Source organism: Apostichopus japonicus, chromosome 20, assembly GCF_037975245.1.
Source record: "Apostichopus japonicus isolate 1M-3 chromosome 20, ASM3797524v1, whole genome shotgun sequence".
NCBI classification, from domain to species: Eukaryota; Metazoa; Echinodermata; class Holothuroidea; order Aspidochirotida; family Stichopodidae; genus Apostichopus; species Apostichopus japonicus.
This window is the reverse complement of record NC_092580.1, coordinates 34,110,587-34,130,072: the sequence shown is the minus strand read 5'-3', so window position 1 is coordinate 34,130,072 and position 19,486 is coordinate 34,110,587. Positions and strand designations below refer to the sequence as shown.

The following is a 19,486-nucleotide window of genomic DNA, read 5'->3' as shown; positions in this document are numbered from 1 at the left end:
TATTTTCACTCTGATGATGATGACGATGACGATTTAAAAAGTAAAAGTAAAATGACGTCAGTTTTCTGAATGCAAAACATTTAACTGAAATTTATGGTTGTCGCCTCGAAAACTGATATCATATGTCATGGCTTCGTCCATATTGTCTATAATTAATAACTTATGCCATATGTATTGAAGACTAAATCTGTAGCGGTGCAATCCGTCGACTGCATGCTGAGCGATTTCCATTGCCAGACGCCGATGGTTACCCACAAAAAACTGCATGTACGCAACAACGGATTTATGGCCAATTTAATATTAATAATAGAAATGAACTTACCCTTGTGTTGTTTTCGACATCGTCATAATTTATAGAGGTAATGTACTCCGCAGTGGACTTGTATTCATGTTGCCATCCTTCTTCGATTTCTTTTGCAATTAAAATTGGTTTGGATGAGCTCACATTTGATGTTAGTGATTTCTTGTACATGGACAGACCACTTTCGAACACCAAGACATCGTTATTCATATCTACGGCCGTGTACTATTATGGTTGGAATAAAACATATTGCAGCGTGAATTTGTTAATCATGCACATGCTATAAACGTTGCCGATAAGGGTATGACATTTCTTACAGGAGCAATATTCGTAACATATGGACATATCTAAGTTACTTTCTAACCGTGGCGATCTGAACGGTCGGGAAATTTGGCAGCGTCCGATGGCCTTGATCAGAATAGGAGACCACTAATCTTCATGACCTGCCAATCAAATCCAAAATTTAGTAAGATTGTTATATAACTTTTCTTCTTGTATTGAGCACCCTATTTATGTGTTGGTTGTTTTTGAAACGGGCTAAATCTGAACATGGTATCTAATATAAATAAGAGTGTCCAGGATCCAGTCACGTTTTAATTGCTGGCTATGCCACTGATGGAGTCGGCGGGATGACATGGCGTTTTTCCGGGGCCCAGATAACTGTCAGCCCACCATTGTTCTCAAGGTTATAGGTAGTAGATAACATGCCAAAGACGTCAAACAAATTCGTCAAGGGTAATGACGGACAATAAAGTACTTAATACTTACATCAAAACATTCTCCCATTGCTTCTCTTCTATGATCATATAAACAATAACTTGTACTGTTGTGAAATACATGAATCTTCTGACTTGTGGTGACCGATATAGTTGACCGTAACAAATAACATTCGTTACGTTGCTTGACATCCAGAGTATTGTTGCTATCATTAATCTGGTCAAGTAAACCGGAAAGAAGGGAGAATTCACTGTCATATATTGCATATTGTATAATTCTTAGTTTAGCTTCAACTCAAGCGTTTGCAACAAGTTTTAGTATTAATCGACGGGTAAATCTTGTTCGAAAGGGTAGAAAAGGACAACGAAATTTAAACTGCAGGATTAACCGTGACTGACGTCATTGAAGGCGAAAACAAATATGGAGACATTATTTCATCTAAAGATTCAGGAAATCAGAATGCAAAGCCGAATTGTAAACCTGTTGTCGAGTTGCAATAATGAATCTTCGTACGTAACAGAGAGAAAGTAAATTACAAATTAATAGAATAATTATTTAGCCATTCATCCGTAATTTGCGCCTCTCGTTATACTCTTGTTTACTATAACATGGACCGTAAGTATTAGTTGTTTTATATCACAATAGTTTAAGGCAGTTCTTCGGAATGATCGTTAAGACATGATAGTTGGACAGTAACGAGCATGTGCGTTGGTTTCATAAACAGTATTACATAGACTACGTTTGTAGACGCATAGGAAAATCACTGGTGTGAACTCGTTTTCGCTTTAAATTGTATTGCAAGAGAGACAATCACTATGGATTAATTAACACATTATACAGTCATGTCAGTGTTCATGAATGTTACGTAATAACAATCAGCAGGCAATAAACTATATATTATTTGAGAATTGAAGAGATAGAGTAAGTTGAGATAACATTGAAAGTACGATGATTATCCTCTTCAAGACTAATAAGTTCGTGGTTTGACAAAATACGTGAACCTTAACATTACAAACGTTATTGTGTTTGTCAGTCACTTACACAGGTGTTGCTGTCTTCCATGAAAATCGCTTTTCTTCTGGGTAAAAGTATTGTAAATCTTGGAATAGTATCATTGGCCTGACGTGATCCGTTAGCAAAATCTGTGTGACGTCGCATAATCTCCCTTGAACTGAGTTTGTTACACATCTTATTATGGCGATTGTTTGCGTCCTGGTTGTGAAGCGATCGAACATCGCTTTTGTTATCACTGTCGCAAAAGTCCACAATCTAGGGATAGAGTGACAACCGATGACAAATTGTATACGTTTGTATAATCTTATTACCGGGGAAAGAGTGAGTATGCTTCCCATTGATAGTCATTACACTGGTTATGTCATTGCTAGCAATAGCCTAACCTATAAAACATATTGGAGATATTAGCCTATTCTAATAATCCCATAATCATGACAATGAGGTTCCCAATATTAAGACAAAGTTACAACAACTGAAATGATTTACAGTTATTGTTTCCATGGTATCATTTCACTTGACCAGAAATGATGATACGCGGCATCTGGTGTAAAGCAGACAACATGTTCTCTGCACGCCAGGTTACATATATATATATATATATATATATATATATATATATATATATATATATATATATATATACATATATATATATATGTAAATATTATATATACATATATTATATATAAATATTATATATATATATATATATATATATATATATATGTATATAAATATATATATATATATATATATATATATATATATATATATATATATATATATATATATATATATATATATATATATATATATATATTTATATATAGGAATAACAGAAAACTGTTTAACAACTATGCTGCATTTAGAGAAAGGCTGGATCTCGAGTGAGATACACTACTTAATTTAGGTAAGTGATTGGAAGTATAACAGCCAATGTTTGTTTTTTGCAGAGCTTTCGAGTAAAACTAGCTCTTCTTCAGTGCATGATCACCGAAGGTGACCATGAGTAACAGGAATTTGAACTATTTTATAGAGAAGAGTGTCGGCATGGTTGTGAAGCCACATAGACATAGGCCTACTGATCTCTGCTGGATTTAGCAGAATTTTTGTAAATCGGATTATATGCAGCTTAGTTTATTGGTTCTGCATTTAGATCAGGCACCAATTACAGTGAACGATTATAACCAATAGCAAATTCCGATGTCCGTATACAAGTGTCACGCACGTGGGTTACTCAACACCCCTACCCTGATAATTCTACCTACTCCATCCTTTCACTTCTCCTCCTTCCACCTTCACATGTTCTCATATCTATCTTCTTTCCTTTTCACCTCCATTATCAATGAGCTCCGATTTTTGCTCTATCAATGGTCTTATTTATTTGTCTGTCTATCTCTCCCTAAATCACGTCTCCTCAGTATATCGTTTCATTTGGCGTCTTTAAGTCCATTCTGGGATCGCAGCATTAGGCCGTCTAATTTGTAACATTCGTGGGTGGCGTAGGGACATGGGGAGGGTGGGAACTAACCCACACGTTTTAACTGAGGGAAAGTGAGGGGTAGGGGAGGAGTATGCTTATAACAGTTTACCTATCTAAATATTCAGCTGGATCCTTTGCAGTAAACAAATGTGCCAGCAAATGAACACATTTTAGTGTCAAACGTATAATATTGACTTTTCATGTCACAGCTTCGAGGCTAAAATATCGAAACTTCAAGATTTCGCATCGAATTTAAAATATATTTTGAACCAATTCAAAAGTCCCTGTCGGACCAACTATATAGCATATATATTATACCACACAGCTTTCTTCTGTTCCACATATTTTCCTCTGCCTCCTTGACCCTTGATAGCTTCCTACTTCTTGGTATACCACCAAGCTGGCTTTCTGTTCCATACATCTTCCTCTTAATCCTTGACTCTTGCTAGCTTCTTACGCAAGTGTCAATCTAGAGTGATTGATATTACTATTTTACTACCAACCTCCTTAATGTTATTTTCAACGAGTGATTGCCAATAAAAACATTGCATCAAGAAACGTCCACTTACAAGATGTATATAATAAATATAGTGTTAGAAACCTCCTCCTGTTCCCGCCTTCACATGTACGGCTATCTTAAAATGTACAAAATGTACTACCTGTGAAAAGATATACTTATGATACATCTCTTACCTGATCGGCGTCGCTGATGGACATAATTGAGGCCGTTGTATTTTCTCTATTTTTGGCTGCATAGTAAAATCTCTCCTTGCGAAGACAATAGTTAGTGCTAGGGACTTCTGCTCGAGAATCCCCACTAATCACCACATCTTCGAAGATAATGCCTGCAGTACACAGTTCCGCAACTCCATATTCTGTTTGATCATATTCGTCAAATAATCCCCACCTGAAGTGACCCCACAGATGGACAAATGTTTTATCTGAATGAATAATAGAGCATAAAACACAGAATAGATTCAAAGAAATAAAATGAAACCATATTCATCCAATATTAATATTTGCTTATATCGGCTCCGATTAAGATCGACTTGGTATCGATTTGTGGCTGACCTTCTGATTATCTCGGGGAGGGGGTGGTTGAACCGCACATCCCTCAATATGTTCGCCCCTACTTGTAAGAATTTGGCTGAATGTACTAGTATCTAGCTGATATATTTCTTATTGAACGCTATACGCTATAATGATACAGGGTATACCGACTGACTTGCAACAATGCGATTACTGTACTACTACTAATCGGGTACGGAGGCAAAAAACTTTAAACTCATTCATGAGCTATGTTTCAAAAATTTCAAACATTATAGCAGGGCTATAGTACCCCAGTCCGGACTCGGACTTGAATCTAGTTTTTGTGGACTCGGATTGGTACTCGGGCTCGAACTTGCATCCAAATGTCTTAAACATGGGCTTGAGACCGAGTCCTGGCAAGTCCATCAACGTTTATTATTTCCACAGCAAATATGGTACATATGTATTTTTTCTGCACTTCTGTACTAAAATTATTAGTGTACTAATAATATGTCCAAAGTGTCTCTATCGAGATCCGGCCTTAGGATTCACAAATGATTTCGATTTTCGAGTTGGTTAGCATCATGATTGATCTCTAAAGTAAGGCAAAATGTCACCAAAACAGAACTAGCATTGTTCAATACAGTGTCAAATGCCTACAGTGAAATGACCACATTCTTTACTGGTTTCGAACCTCTGGACGTTGGAAGTTTTTTTCACTGTTCTGAATTTTCCAACTCATTACAATTCATATATATATATATAAATGTATATATATATATATATATATATATATATATATATATATATATTTATATATATATATATATATCATGTTAACAAAGTTTATGAACACTTTGTTTGACAATTTCCCATTAACCTCTAACCATCATGAATTTTAATGACGTTAAAATTATTGTTGTCAAGAACATGTATACATTACATATAGTCATATCACCATCTCAAGTATGAACTAAATCGGACATACGGTTGTATAGAGTTATTGACCCAACCGTGCATCAGTAATTACTACTTTGTGCTCGTAACACGACAATCTGTGTTACAGGACATGAACAGTAGTTACTGTACCAGCTATGAGTATCGGTTGCGTTGGGGGAAAAAACATTCAAATACTGGAATTTACATAATGTACTGAGGATCCTCTTTGTTGGAAACTTTAAAGGTGTAACTGTGTGGTTTTCCGCCTTAAAATTGGAGGAGAATGTACAATAGTGGAGAACCAAGATCCCCACTAGTGTGTATTTGAGATAAGCTTAGGATTTAAGCATTAAAGAAGATTTTATGATATCCTTTGGATAACCCTCCCATCAGATAAAATACTCATGTAAGGATTGTTAACTTTCAAGCTGGGCTGATATGTACTAAAGACGGGGAGACTCTACGAATATAGACCAGTGGCATGAACAAGGAGTGGGGGCATGGCTCAACCGAGGCATTATTTACAATCATTCGGGGAATTTATTCAACAGTTCAGCTTTTTCTAAATCATACTGAGGACAATCAACGACATTATGACCACCAAAGATGATGTGAACATGTGAGGCAAATTATTGGCAAACTCAGTTTGCAATATATCTCTGCCTATAAGCATGGTTATTGGTTTCAAACGACCACATATCATGCACACATGATAAGAGTTTAAATATATGTAACCTGTTTGATTAAAAAAGTCCTTGTGTGTCCTTTTGAAATGACTGCAGTTCCAAACCATAACCTTTACCACATATCCATAACCTTTACCACAACGAGGCACTTTTCAACTCATTTCAATGCTTTCGCATATGTCTTTAACATTTTAAGTCACATATTCACCAAACAACAGTGTTGCAGACACTGCCTATGTTCACAAATGTTAAAATCTCTGTTTAATTCATGGTTACCCTGTGCCAAAAGGGTCAGCAAGTCAAACAGCTCAGGAAAAATCGTTTTATCAACACCATGTACAGGGGCGGATCCAGGATTTTGAGAAAGGGGGGGGGGCCGACATCCCGATGGTAGCACTTTAATGATCTGCGTCCTGGGGGAGGGGTCTTCCAAGGGGGAGGGGAAACCCCTCCTCCTTGGAAATTTTTGGTTAATTGTGAGTGCTTAGATGCAAAATGGTGGAACATTTCGCCAAAAACTAGAAAAACCAGAAACGTTGCAGACACGCTTTTTTGTGCACATATTTTTTCTCGATAGACTCATATTTAACAACGCTCAACAGTGCATGTACAATGGATATACTATTATTGCGTCGATTCGTTTTTTCTTTTGCGCGAAAATTATGACACCAGATTCACCCCAAGAAAAAACATAAAACAAGATATTATTCAATGAGATAATTATGATATACTTATTAATGAAAGGGGGGTGTAGGCGGTTTTACACTATCTAACGCAACGTAGTCGCCAAGAACCTGAAGTATTAAGGGAGGGCCCGATAATTATAGCGGAAACGGATCACCGACCGAAAAAATAACGGAATTTGTGGACTATTTCTTGCTTCCTATTGTATTAAAACAAAGCACCTATGTGAAAGACACAAATCACATTCTGAAAATTGTGGAAGCCACCCCGTTACCAAAAGCAGTAGTACTTGCTACACTCGATGTCGTCGCCATGTATACCAATACTCCCCAAGAGGTGGCATTAGATATATGTCAAGAAGCAAGGGCGGCGGAAGCACTTTTAATCTGGGGGGGGGGGCACCGACATCAAAGGGCACTTTGCAGAAATTCGATTGGACTGATGCAGCCTTATATTTAGTACCCTTTATATCTCTTATTGTATTATCTTATTTGCGTATACACATCACTCCATCAACGCCCCCCCCACCCCTCCTCAAGAAAAATATGCATACTAGCACTGCAATATCCAATGTGCAAATTGGGAAACAAGAAACAAGTTTTCTATTGAGACAAAATGAGGTGAAATCATGCTAGTTGCTAAAGTAGGAATCTTCCGAATTAGAGTTTATTTCTTGTTAATATCTTAACAAATTTTTTTCCCATTCGAAATAGCTTTGAGTTTGACCCACAGAAATTCATTAAAGGTCAGGGGCGTAGCCAGGATTTGCAAAGATTTATGCACGACTATCTGAGCGGAGCGCCACCATCAGTTGGCGCGGAGCGTACAAGAAAATTTTTGGTTTTACAAACCCCTCAGATGGCCGGAAACGGCCCTTCTCGAGTGTTCATTCTGGTTCCCTGGCCTCTTGCTTACTTGAGACACCTCAATTTTTATATAGAAAAAGGGCACATTTTTAACCTGAAGAAAAGTGGGGGGGGGGCACGTGCCCCCTGCGCCCCCCGGTTCCGTCGCCCTTGTCAAGAAGTCTATGAAAAGGCGGAAAAGGCGAATATGGAATTAATAAAATATCTTCCATATCCATGCGCAAACTAATTGAACTTATTTTTAAGAAGAAACTGTTTCGAGTTCAATAACCAATTCTATCTACAAAAGATCGGTTGCGCCATGGGTAGCCAAGCCTCTCCGGAAATCTGTGATATCGTCATGCATAGACTGGAAAACCAGATTTTACCGACAGATAATAAAATCTTAAAATGGCTCCGCTATAGAGATGAAATTCTATTGCTTTACGACGGTTCACCTCAGGAATTTGAACAACTAGTAAACAGGTTGAATGAAATTCACCGCTTCTTAAAGTTTACGGTAGAAATATTAGACACCGAGATAACATACCTAGATTTGAAAATCTTCAAAGGTCCAAGGTTTGAAACCAATGGGTTATTAGACACCAAAGTCTACACCAAACCCACGGAAACCTTCCAATACCTCGACAGAAACTCTGCACACCCACTTGCCACTTTTAAAGGCTTCATTAAAGGGGAAGTCTTACGATACGCACGTCTATGCAACAATGAGACTGATTTCTTACAGAAAAAGAATGCGTTCACAGAGAAACTGTTACTCCGTAACTATAAGAAAGAGGAAATTGCCTCAGCCACGAAAGGCATAAAATTTGAAAACCGTGGGCAATACCTCACTACCAAACCTAAACAAAAGGAACCACCAATGGTGTTCAAGCTTACCTATACACCCCATATCAAAACCACGCATTTGAAAAATGTACTTTTGAAACATTGGCACTTAATCTCGCAACACGCGGACGGGGGCGTAGCGAAGGTTTTTTTGTTGGGGGGTGGAGGATTTGATTTGCCGACGGATCTGGAAGTGGTGACTGAAATGGGGGAGGGGTCAAAGGGGAGGGGGACACCCCCTCCCCTTTGGAAAATTTTTAGTTTTGAAACGTCCTTAGATGCAATCTGGTGCATATTTTAATTCAAATTTGGCACCATAGAATTTCCATTTCGATATTATTTTTATGGCAGTCGGCAGAAGAACAATTAACTGGGACCAATTATCGAACTGTGTTTTCTCTTTCACCGATCGTTGAAATAGTGAAACTTCGTGATGAAAATGTTCAGAAAACTTTCCAGTAATGAGAAATAACAACATTCATTGATATACAAGCAAGAAACGTTAAAAATTGTGTACAATTCGTGAGCCGTGTCCTTAAGTTTTCCACGGAGAACGAATGACATCTGCGATGACGTCATTCTGAACAGAGGATAATAACAACACGTTGTCACACGATAGCACGACTCATGGGCTGCGGCCTATACGGAAGCCTTTAATTCCATTTCTTTCACTGAGTTGCAGGCGATTCTGGCACTCGCCTAGCTGAGCCTGGCTACAGTAGCTATACTGACGGCCGTGACATTATCAGTTATTTGCCGAGAGGTTTTAACTTGCAGGCGTCGGGTGATTGGATTGGTGAATGATTTTATCAGATGAAGAACTGGAAAATCGAAATAACCGATAAAGAAGCTCCCGTTCTCGTTTTCTCTATTCAGCTTTCCTTCTTTCTTCCCCTTCCGCTCTCTTCACCTTTTCTCCTTTTGCCGACAGACCCAAAATTTGCCGACAGCGACCAAATTATTTTATTATATCACACCCCCACACCCCCCCCCCCCCCGCTCGCTACGCCCCTGCACGCGGAATTATCCAAACTGTTTCCAAAAGAACCGATTCTAGCCTACAAAAGGGCCCAAAATCTCAAAGATTTACTTGTTAACTCAAGGTTTCATACTAACGAAGAATCAGCTGACTCTCAAGGTTCACACGAAGCTCTTTTAGATGCTCTTATAGCTGCACTATGAGTCCATAAAAACTCGTGCACAGAAAATAGATGCATTTTGAGAACGAGACGCCCAGGCCGAATATAAAATATTCAAAGGCTACTACTGATGAAGCTCCTCCTATAAAGTTTGAGAGCAGAAACCGGTCTAGTTGGTCATAAGAACCTACACTAGTCTCTCCTACTATTAACAGTACACTCAATTCACCTAATAGGTGCAATTATGTTTCACCACGAGGAGCATGCAATCAGTTCATGTTCCTCGGGCCCTCCCTTAAAAATACTTCAGGTTCTTGGCGACTACGTTGCGTTAGATAGTGTAAAACCGCCTTTCATTCAGATAATTATGATATACTTGCTAACTGTGCATTGATTTTCCCTGACAGTAATAGTCAGCACTATAGTACTGAGCCGTATCTAATTAAGACGTGATGTCGCGTAGGCCTGATAATTGCCTTAGTTTCAAATTTGGAATAAAAACGATCGCGTTTCAGGGAAGAGCAGCTGGATATATATTAGGCTTTTCTTTCACCAAGTTATGCCTATTAGGAACATAAAAAAAACGCAACTGATTTCCAAAAAGGGGGGCCGGGGCCGGGTCGGCCCCCCCCCTGGATCCGCTCCTGATGTAGATTTAGCATCTGCTTAGCTGCTTTCAATATCACGAAATCTTCAAACTTGGGTTCAAGCTGAGTTTTAGCACTGAAAATACTTGATACGTCATCATCAATATCATCAATATCAGCCAAATGAAATTGTTGATTGCCAGTAGTAATCAGGATCTTTGTTACATATTGGGTTCTCCTGAATTGTCTCTAGAATCAATCAACCGAGAAAGGTCTAGGGGTACACCCGAAGAAAACGACGCGGTCTCAATACTAACTAGCTCCAGAATAGTCAAGTTCTTCGAAAACAACATCAGACTCAAACGTGCTATTTATGCCTGCTTTAACAAGATTTGTACTGTGACTTATTGCAGAATTGTAAGGCTAAAAGCAATTATACCTGCCATACATTTGGTCCAGTATATGCAACGTAACTTATACTGCAGTTCTGCTAACCCTGTATGCCGAACTGTACATCAATGATGCTTGCTTGTTACGATTGTGTTATTGCAAACGTGATTCTGCTTCTACTTTTACTGGCTAATTCAGGCTAAAACCCAATTACTTGAATCAAGAAACTGCTATATGTAGTAACAAATAATAAAAAGCAGTACTTCGAAGAATCAAGTAAATTATGCCACTGTTAGGTAATGATACACAAGTACCACATAAAATATTAAAAACGTAGGGGAAGACGACAGCTAAAACTTCAGGCTCTCATAGCATAAATATCTGTATGGTTATGATACGGGAAATTCAATGGCCAACTTGTCAGCTATCCAATGATGGGTAGCGTTTAGTTAGTGAGAACTTATATCTCGACTTAGAGACCACATTACTTCTGTGATTAAGTGTGTAAGTCAACAGGGCTTTTAATACTATAGGTGTATGCTATCTTTAGCTGTGATGTAGGTCAACTGTTTTGGAGGTTGTAGACAAGAACTAATGAGACTTTAGTACCCTAACGGTCTTTGTTGCTTTGTACTTGTTAGCCAACTTTTTAGGGTCTGTATGTCACGGCGCTCACAAGCGCCCTCACTAAGGTACCTGCATGACTAGACGTTGAAACTTCAACTTTCATATAGTTTCTTTACAATAACACTTTCAGAGGCTAGCTGCATAGGCAACTCATTCTGAGCCTGTCACGGCGTTCCACCGCCGCTCCTTGTACGCTTTGCAAAGTAGTCTCAACGGCACACCTCATATATCACTCAAAACAGCTTTTAAACCAGAATAAATTGTTACTGGTGAATGATGTCTTGCTTCTAGATGTAATTTCACTACAAAATGGCTACAAAAGAAATTTGCAAGAGTGTGACTATTAATACTTACATGAATTTGAATTTGAGTGGTGCAAGTTTGTACATGTAATACCGCTATCGGCCTTTTAACCTGGAGAATGCAGCTAGTTAGTCAAATTTAGTATATATCAGCACAACCACCAGTACGTGTGTATATGCATGCGTTGGGTCAAGTGGTTAAGGCAGTGAACTTGTTAACTAAGGATTATTGGTTCGAGCCCTGGCCAGATGATTGCGTTGTGTCCTTGGGCAAGGCACTTTATCTCCATTGCCTCTCTTCACCCAGGTGTATAAATGGGGACTTGCGAGGTGACTTGTAAATGTAGTTGCGTCCGTCGGTTTGTGGCTGCACCCTATGGGAAGTGGGACACGTGGCTGTGGTGCACTGTGGTGCCCCAAGAGAGATTTTTTGAATTGTGCAAAGTTTGGTATGTAGGAGTGACAAGTTACCAATGACCAGGGTTAAGTACAGCGCGGCGAGACTTTATCGTAAGTTGCGCTATATAAGAACTGTTCATTATTATTATTATTACTATACGGAATTGCGTTGCGAACCATGCTTCCAACTGCGAAGGTAAGGTTATCTTCTCCTGAGATTTCTTTCATCTACCTTTGCACAATACTTGCTGGCGACCCAACGTGACGCCTAGCATACTTCAGAAGATATCGCCTGCAAATATTCAAGTTTGATTGAAATGCCAGAATTACAATAATCACCATATTAAAGGACTCCCAGTTGTTCATCAGTGAATTAGCCTGTCCATGGCAAACAGCGTACAAAGTAACTGAATGCACGCAGACAAATTTGTCATGTCAGGGGTATCAACGGACTTGACACGGCAGAACCCTTCAGGTCAGATTCTTCTCAACTGTACGTTTTGTGGGAACAGAAGAATAACTTTTGTTGGGGTTATTTTATTTCTGAGGTAATACACATCTGGAAATCGCGTACAAGTGAGTGTTTTGGGGGGTTTACTTAATAGATATCGTCCATCAAATCCTTTAGTACGTCAATTAAGAACTCTCCGTGCTACTAAGCACCCGATATTCATAGCTGGTACAGTATACAGTTGTTTGAAAGAAACACCATGCATTTTAATCATTTTACAGGAGTCCCAGTTGTTAATTAGTGCATATGATGCACTGTGTCTGTTTTTTAATGTATCAGTTGCTTAAAATACTAACAGTATCCATCATTTTACACTGAAAATTACTAACCAGTGTGATACCTGCACTTTAGCTTGATCAGATGGTTGGGTATACATGTGTGTCCATGTTGTGTGTTATTGGCCTAACTAATTTAACTGGTTTTAACAAATGACACACAACTATGTTAGTTGTCATGTTGTTACATGCTTCATTTAACAATACTGATTTACTTTTAGTTGACTTTTGGCATTCATACAAAACAAATAAAGCTCCTTCAATATAACCCACACACTTGCCTTCTAAACTTGCCTTCTCTTCATGCAGTTTAAATTTTATATACTCCCTGGTGTGTTGTCCGCCCCAAAAAATAACACCATGAACAACCAAATAGTTCATAATACTGCAAGCACTCCATACACACTTAAATATTGCGTATTTACATTCAAATTCAGTTCTTGTTGTTTTAGGCTTCGAGTAGGGTGGGATACAGCTTTTTAGAGGTAGAACAAGTAATAAGCAAAAAGAACATGTTGGGTATGTGGCAAGATGATGTTTTTGCCTCCCCTATTTTTCAACTTAAGATGTACTCCAAAGCATGGTTGGATCATTCATCTAGATTATGTTGCTACATATGATATACTGACATTTCTAGGGCACCTGAATGTTTCCATACTGGAGAACGGCCATCTGACTGATATATTTACTATTTACTTTCCTTCCATACATTGTCTGTCTATATGATATTCAATGGCTACATAGCATATCTCTAGGAGAATATATGCCGAACCTCTATCCATATATCTGTGAATACATCAAACACGTTTGAAGAATATATAGGCATGGCGGGGGCAGAGGTGTGGTTGGGATGATGGGGTCGGGGTAGATGTGTGGAATTGGTATAGAGTGCATATACATAGTTCATAGCCTGGACTTTGACGTGTCTAAGACTCGGACTGACTAGACTTGACAACAGTTCATCATTATAGACATCACATGCTGTATCCGTTGATAAATATATTTGCAGTATAAGTCTATATGGTGATAAGTAAACAGAGTAAGTGTCAAGCTCATATAATAAATACTCACTGATATCACCCCAGCATGAGATGTTTGTGTCTAAGGCAGATGGTTCGAGGCCAATGAACACCCCCTCTTCTCCACAGCTTCCCGGTTGAAGTACGTAAGGTTCGCCTTGTTGAAAACTTTTAATATCCTCCAACATTTGGTAATTTCTAAGTATAAAGAGAGGTTATTTCCGAGTAAATGTTAGGGTAGTGTAGTGCTTTCGAATTTGTAGATAGATCTGTAGTGGAAATTGCTGGTGCTCTTTTATGCAGAAAAAGAAAACCCTACATGTACGTTTACACAACATTCGCGTCCCTAGCGTCAAATTGACTACTACAAGTCTCGTTTGGGTCAAAGCTGAACATTCTGTAGCAAAAAAAAAAACAAACAAACTTACGTATTCACATGTGAAATACATAAAGGAAACTATTGCAATCTACTCAGTAACAAAAAATAAAAACTTCATTTCTACAGCATCTGTATATGTGTAATATAAGGTTTATGGCTAAGGTATCTTGAAGAAATCTTAACTGCAGCACATTTTTTTTATTTGGTGTTACACACAAATAAAGATTGTATTCAAACCTGTGACGTCATAACTGGTTTGGATTTGTCAAACTAGCCGACAATATACACTTTGTCGTGTAAAATTGATCGATAGCCGCGCGGTTGAGTGACCTCATTGCTAATATAATATTCTTGTATATTGTATTAAGATGTGTTTTTTGATCAGTTGTCTTGAAAACAATAAGTGAAAGTCGGTTTGGACAATGATAACAATACACACATAACGACACACGTTATCGCTGTTTGGTTCGTTTCATTAATAGTGCAAACTATGCTATACCGCATAGGAAACACATTTTATTATATGATGCGTACTACTTTCCAACTGGACCTCTTTTAGATATAGCAGACCGCCTACTCAATTTGTCCTTGTCTACCGGTGTCACTTGCTTATGAAGCGTTCACAATAAAACCAACGTTGAACTTGTCAACGTTGAACATTGTCAGACTCCAAAGGCCCTAAATTGTCTTGCTGTTCATTCTTGTCTGAAACCGCGTTAACCACAAATAAGAAAGTTTTCATAACTTTTGCAGCACTAACCTTTTTTATTTCTTTAACGTTCTTGCATTTGTCTTTTTCTTTTTTAGTGATTCACTTGTTTTGGGCTCAAATTTGTAGTTATAAAAATAAATTAAATAATTAAATGGTTCTTTGTATTCTCAACTTAGTTTTTAATTCATTATTTTTTTGTTTTTTGTATATTGCCTATGTTACAATATTTTCTTAAATTTTTTGAGCAACATATCTGTCGACATGTTCTTGTTTTATTTATTTGCTGCTAATTGTATCAATTGAGTTATTGTCGACTTGGCATTTTGAGATTCCATTTGACAATCGAGTCAACACTATTTCACATTTCGGTTGCTATATCTCATACTTAGCTTTATCATGCATCTTTACGTTTTTATTTACAATTAGTTTTTCTTCACAAAATGTTTGCATTTTGTCAAAGTAATATCGTTCCTGCAGTGTTCTGTAACTTTAGAACGGTGTATAACAAGAAGATACTGAAATTTTATGCATTAGATAAAGTCTAGTGCTTGATACTAATATAGTCGAATATACTTTAATAACTACAATGTGATACAAAGCGTTAATTGATAAACGACATTATTTATGGCACCTTTTTTATCTCGGTAATTGAAATGTCAATATATACTTCTCGTAATAAATGAAAATGGCTGTATTGGTTTGTTTTGAATGTATCTAGCAAATAAAGAAGTTTACAGTTAAGGGTTATCAGTATGTTTGTTAATGATGGCGAATTAGTTTCTTCTTTGCCCACAGAAATCTGAATAAGGGTCAAATGTTGAACCGTTATAAACTATTTTATGAGTGAAGGTATGTACTTATATCCGTACATCGTCAAGTGTGTTTTGGTAACATGTATCTGGTATACTGAACGTTAACACGTAAAATGTTTTAGCATCACTCCTTGAGGAGAATTTACTACAATCAACAATGTGATTACCACAACGAAAGAACCAAATTTCTTCATGGCACTTATTACTGATTAATTAATATACTATAGCCTACTAGACTAGAGATAACATGATTGCAGGTAAGTCATAGGCCTATGTTGCATTCCTATTTGAGAGTAACTTATATTGTTTCTTTAAGCATATTATAAAGGAAATTGGTGCTCATTCATCTAGTCAATAGACTTCAAACCGTTAATACCATAATCTCTTATTGCAACTTCTTAGTTATTTACCAAATCCGAAGGGGCTTAAGCTCCGACATCATCTTCAACGACATTTGAAGAGTGTACATGTGGCAAAGAGGAAATATGTGTGTAATGCGTGTCAAAGGTCTTGCTCAAGACGGACGACTTAATACAATATGACCTAAAACACGATGTAGGAGACAAGACCAGCGCATGTAACGTTTGTGAAAAGATATTCCTAAGCAGCTGGGATGCTTGAGTCAGGAACATGAAAACGCATCATATGTCATCTATTACGAAAACGACCGATCCTCTAAGCAATCACGAACATCATCAACCGTTCGTCAACTGGACATGTGGACGTTCAGGAAGGGGTCACGGAAAGATGAGAATCAGGTTCCGATGAAGACTGAGAGGAATGAGGTTTACTATGTGAAAGATGCAAAGAGATTACATACGACGAATCACGAGCAAGGGACCAGAACTATCTAGTGATGGTGATTTGGACTTTGGAGCAACCAAAAACGTTGAATGTGATACCAATGAGAAAGTATAGCTCGAAGATCCGGTACGCTTTCTCGATAACATGTCTTTCGACCGACGGTGTGCATGAACTATGCATAACAATGCGACAACCACGATATGAATTAACTGTACAATCAAACTGGCTAGATATTCGTATTAAATTCCAAACGAAAGGCAGACTTAGATATAGTTTCAAGTTCCGATTACAGACGATGATCATTGACAAAGCTAAAATTGTTGGTTTGATGCAAACGTCCTCACTTGTGGGCTCTTATGCAGAAGGTGCCCACAGTTCCATATCTAATACATTAGGAACAAAACGGGTTTCGAGAATGAAAGGAGTCGTCCTGTGAGTATCGAGTGGCTGGGGTGGGACCCTACCGTAGAGTGTTTTCGTATTCGACATCATTGGAAAGATAAAGAATACGATTTACACTTATACCCACCGATGAATACAAACACTATTTACCAATTTCAAGGCACCTCCATGCTGGCACGCTCATGGTTGATATCTGACAACAAAGAAATATAACACAGAGACAGATTGCAAAGTTTTGAGACCAGAAAAAACCAAAGGAAATTAGATAGTTCATTCAATCACTCCCTAATAATTAAACCGTATAATTACAAAGAATTGTTGGGAATGTCATTATTATCAGATGCGTGACAGATCCAAACCATCCCATAATTTCCTCCAGACCATTCAGCTATTAAATTACACCGGAGACTATTGTACGTGATGTTCGAGATGATCACTTATTCGGTGTCATCGAGTCTGATGGTCTATTCATGTGCTCAAATTTGCGGAAACTTTCCCCATTTTCAAGAACTCAGAAATCTATATTTCATCTCAGTGTTCAGAGATGATCACTTACTCGATGTCATGGGTGATAGTGTGGTAGGTCTATTTAAGTACCTGAAGCTCTGTAAACCTAAATTTGCGGAAATTGTTCCCATTTTCAAGGACATATCAGAAATCTTCATCGACGATATTGTTTCGGGTCTAGTTCAAGTAGAATTCTGTTAGAAAACATTTTTGAGAGAAGATACTGTTAGCTACACCTCAAGTGGTATATTGACAAAGTTTTAAAAACAAATATTCGAATTTTCAACAAAGTCTTGCATCAAAGCATTCGGAGAAGCAGTATCAGATGTAAGACGGGAAGGTGATGCCACATTGGAGAAGAAAGGCCAGTGTATTTTACTATTGGTATACTAAGCTGGGTCATCTTTTGCATGAGTGAACAAGCCTTTGTGTACTAAAACTTTAATCCAGGGAACAGATCTATAATACAATGATGTTGGCTGTATAGTAAGAAACGGAAAACATTTGCCACTTGTGTATCCGTTTGGGGTTAATTTGGATCCCATTCGTGACTTTCATCGGACTCAGCGTACTCAATCCACACTGACTGTTGTAACATCTCTATGGCTAAGAGAAACTAAAAAAATACTGAGAAGCGTTGGAAACTTTGAACTCTTAATATTGTGTTCACAAGTAAATACTGTTAATATTATGTTGTAAAATCAACATCCTCGATGTATGAGGTATAACCTAATTTGTGTAGGGTAAACGAACCGCTGGGGTATTGAGTAAATGTTCAGTTTGAAAACACAATGTCTGCAGAAAAACACCTAACATTTGTTAATCTCGTGCAAATGGTTTCAATTTTGCGTAGTACCTCAACTCCATGCTCATACCAGGGTGATATTGGAATTATATTCAATTATTTATTAAAGAAAGGCAAAACTTTGTGTAACTTTGAAGAATTAAATTAACTATTAAGCTTATACTTGGATGTCTTGGTGAATTTCTTGTACCGTGTATTTATATTGGTCGGGACAGCCTCTATTCGAACACGCCATATTGTACCCTGCTCTTGTAAGTGACACGTGACAGAGATCCTGCCAAGACCATTATTGCCGATACGATGAACCTCATTGGAAATTCTTCATACGACAAAACCATAACGAAACCATAGAAATGTCACCATTGTTACTGAAGATAATGTTTCCAGACGGAATAACGAAACCACCTTTCGGGATTTGTAATGAATTTCATAGAATGGAACAAACATAGATAAGTTCAGCTGTCAAACAAAACAAAAGGCATCAACAGCAAACGTCAAAAAAAGAAATAAATTTAGACGTTCTCAAGACCGAGAACTCAAAGACTGGTGAAAACAAAAGTTTTAGAGTAAACAATAACCAATGTTTCCCCTTACTTGAAACAGGGTTTACCTATTTTTACCCGGAGAGGAAGGTCTTAGCAAACGGCGTTCAGACCACTCACCACGATATCTCAGTATCGCCTGTGTGGTTTTTCAGTAAAACAACCAGTAAGCGGAAGGAAAAATATATACGGTTGCGTCGCAGAAGGGCGAGGCCGTGGCTTTAACATACTCTACATACCTCTCGGAGAAATCCAACACCACCTCCACGTAGGTCCGAGGCAGTACCGCCCCATTATTTGCGAGCACGGCGAACATGGCTCTGGTACTTATATATTTGTATTCATATAATATATTATTTAGGGGTCTAGCATGGTTGTAAATATCTCACATATGAAAGTCAGGGGAACTGTCGGGACTTTTGATTTATTCTCAAAAAGTACTTGAGTAGGTTTTGCCATGGTGGTATCACGCATGATACATAGATGTAATCGCTAGACATAGCATTTCGTTAGCTTTAGCGTTATACACCGTTCCAACGTTAGGAATACTTTTTTATTTGTGTATAACGCGGTTTCAGACAAGTATACACAGAAAGTCAAGTTAGAGCCTTTGGAGTCTGATAAAGTTTAACGTTGACAAGTTCAACGTTGGTTTTATTGTGAACGCTTTATAAGCAAGTGACACCGTTAGACAAGGAAACATTGAGTAGGCGGTCTGCTATATCTG

General features: G+C 37.9%; 1 protein-coding gene across 11 annotated transcripts in view; it reads right to left on the bottom strand.

Annotated features, from left to right (window-relative positions):
• The window catches only part of LOC139961793 (calcium-activated chloride channel regulator 1-like), a 78,475-nt gene that overhangs the window by 37,241 nt on the left and 21,748 nt on the right, over nt 1-19,486 (bottom strand). For all 11 annotated transcript variants that reach the window (XM_071961308.1, XM_071961306.1, XM_071961307.1 and 8 more), the window contains 5 exons: nt 13,849-13,994; nt 4,209-4,456; nt 2,060-2,287; nt 1,070-1,234; nt 323-526 (listed from right to left, as the gene is read on the bottom strand). In XM_071961308.1, coding sequence (XP_071817409.1) covers nt 323-526; nt 1,070-1,234; nt 2,060-2,287; nt 4,209-4,456; nt 13,849-13,994 — 991 coding nt within the window. The remainder of the gene's footprint in view (nt 1-322; nt 527-1,069; nt 1,235-2,059; nt 2,288-4,208; nt 4,457-13,848; nt 13,995-19,486) is intronic.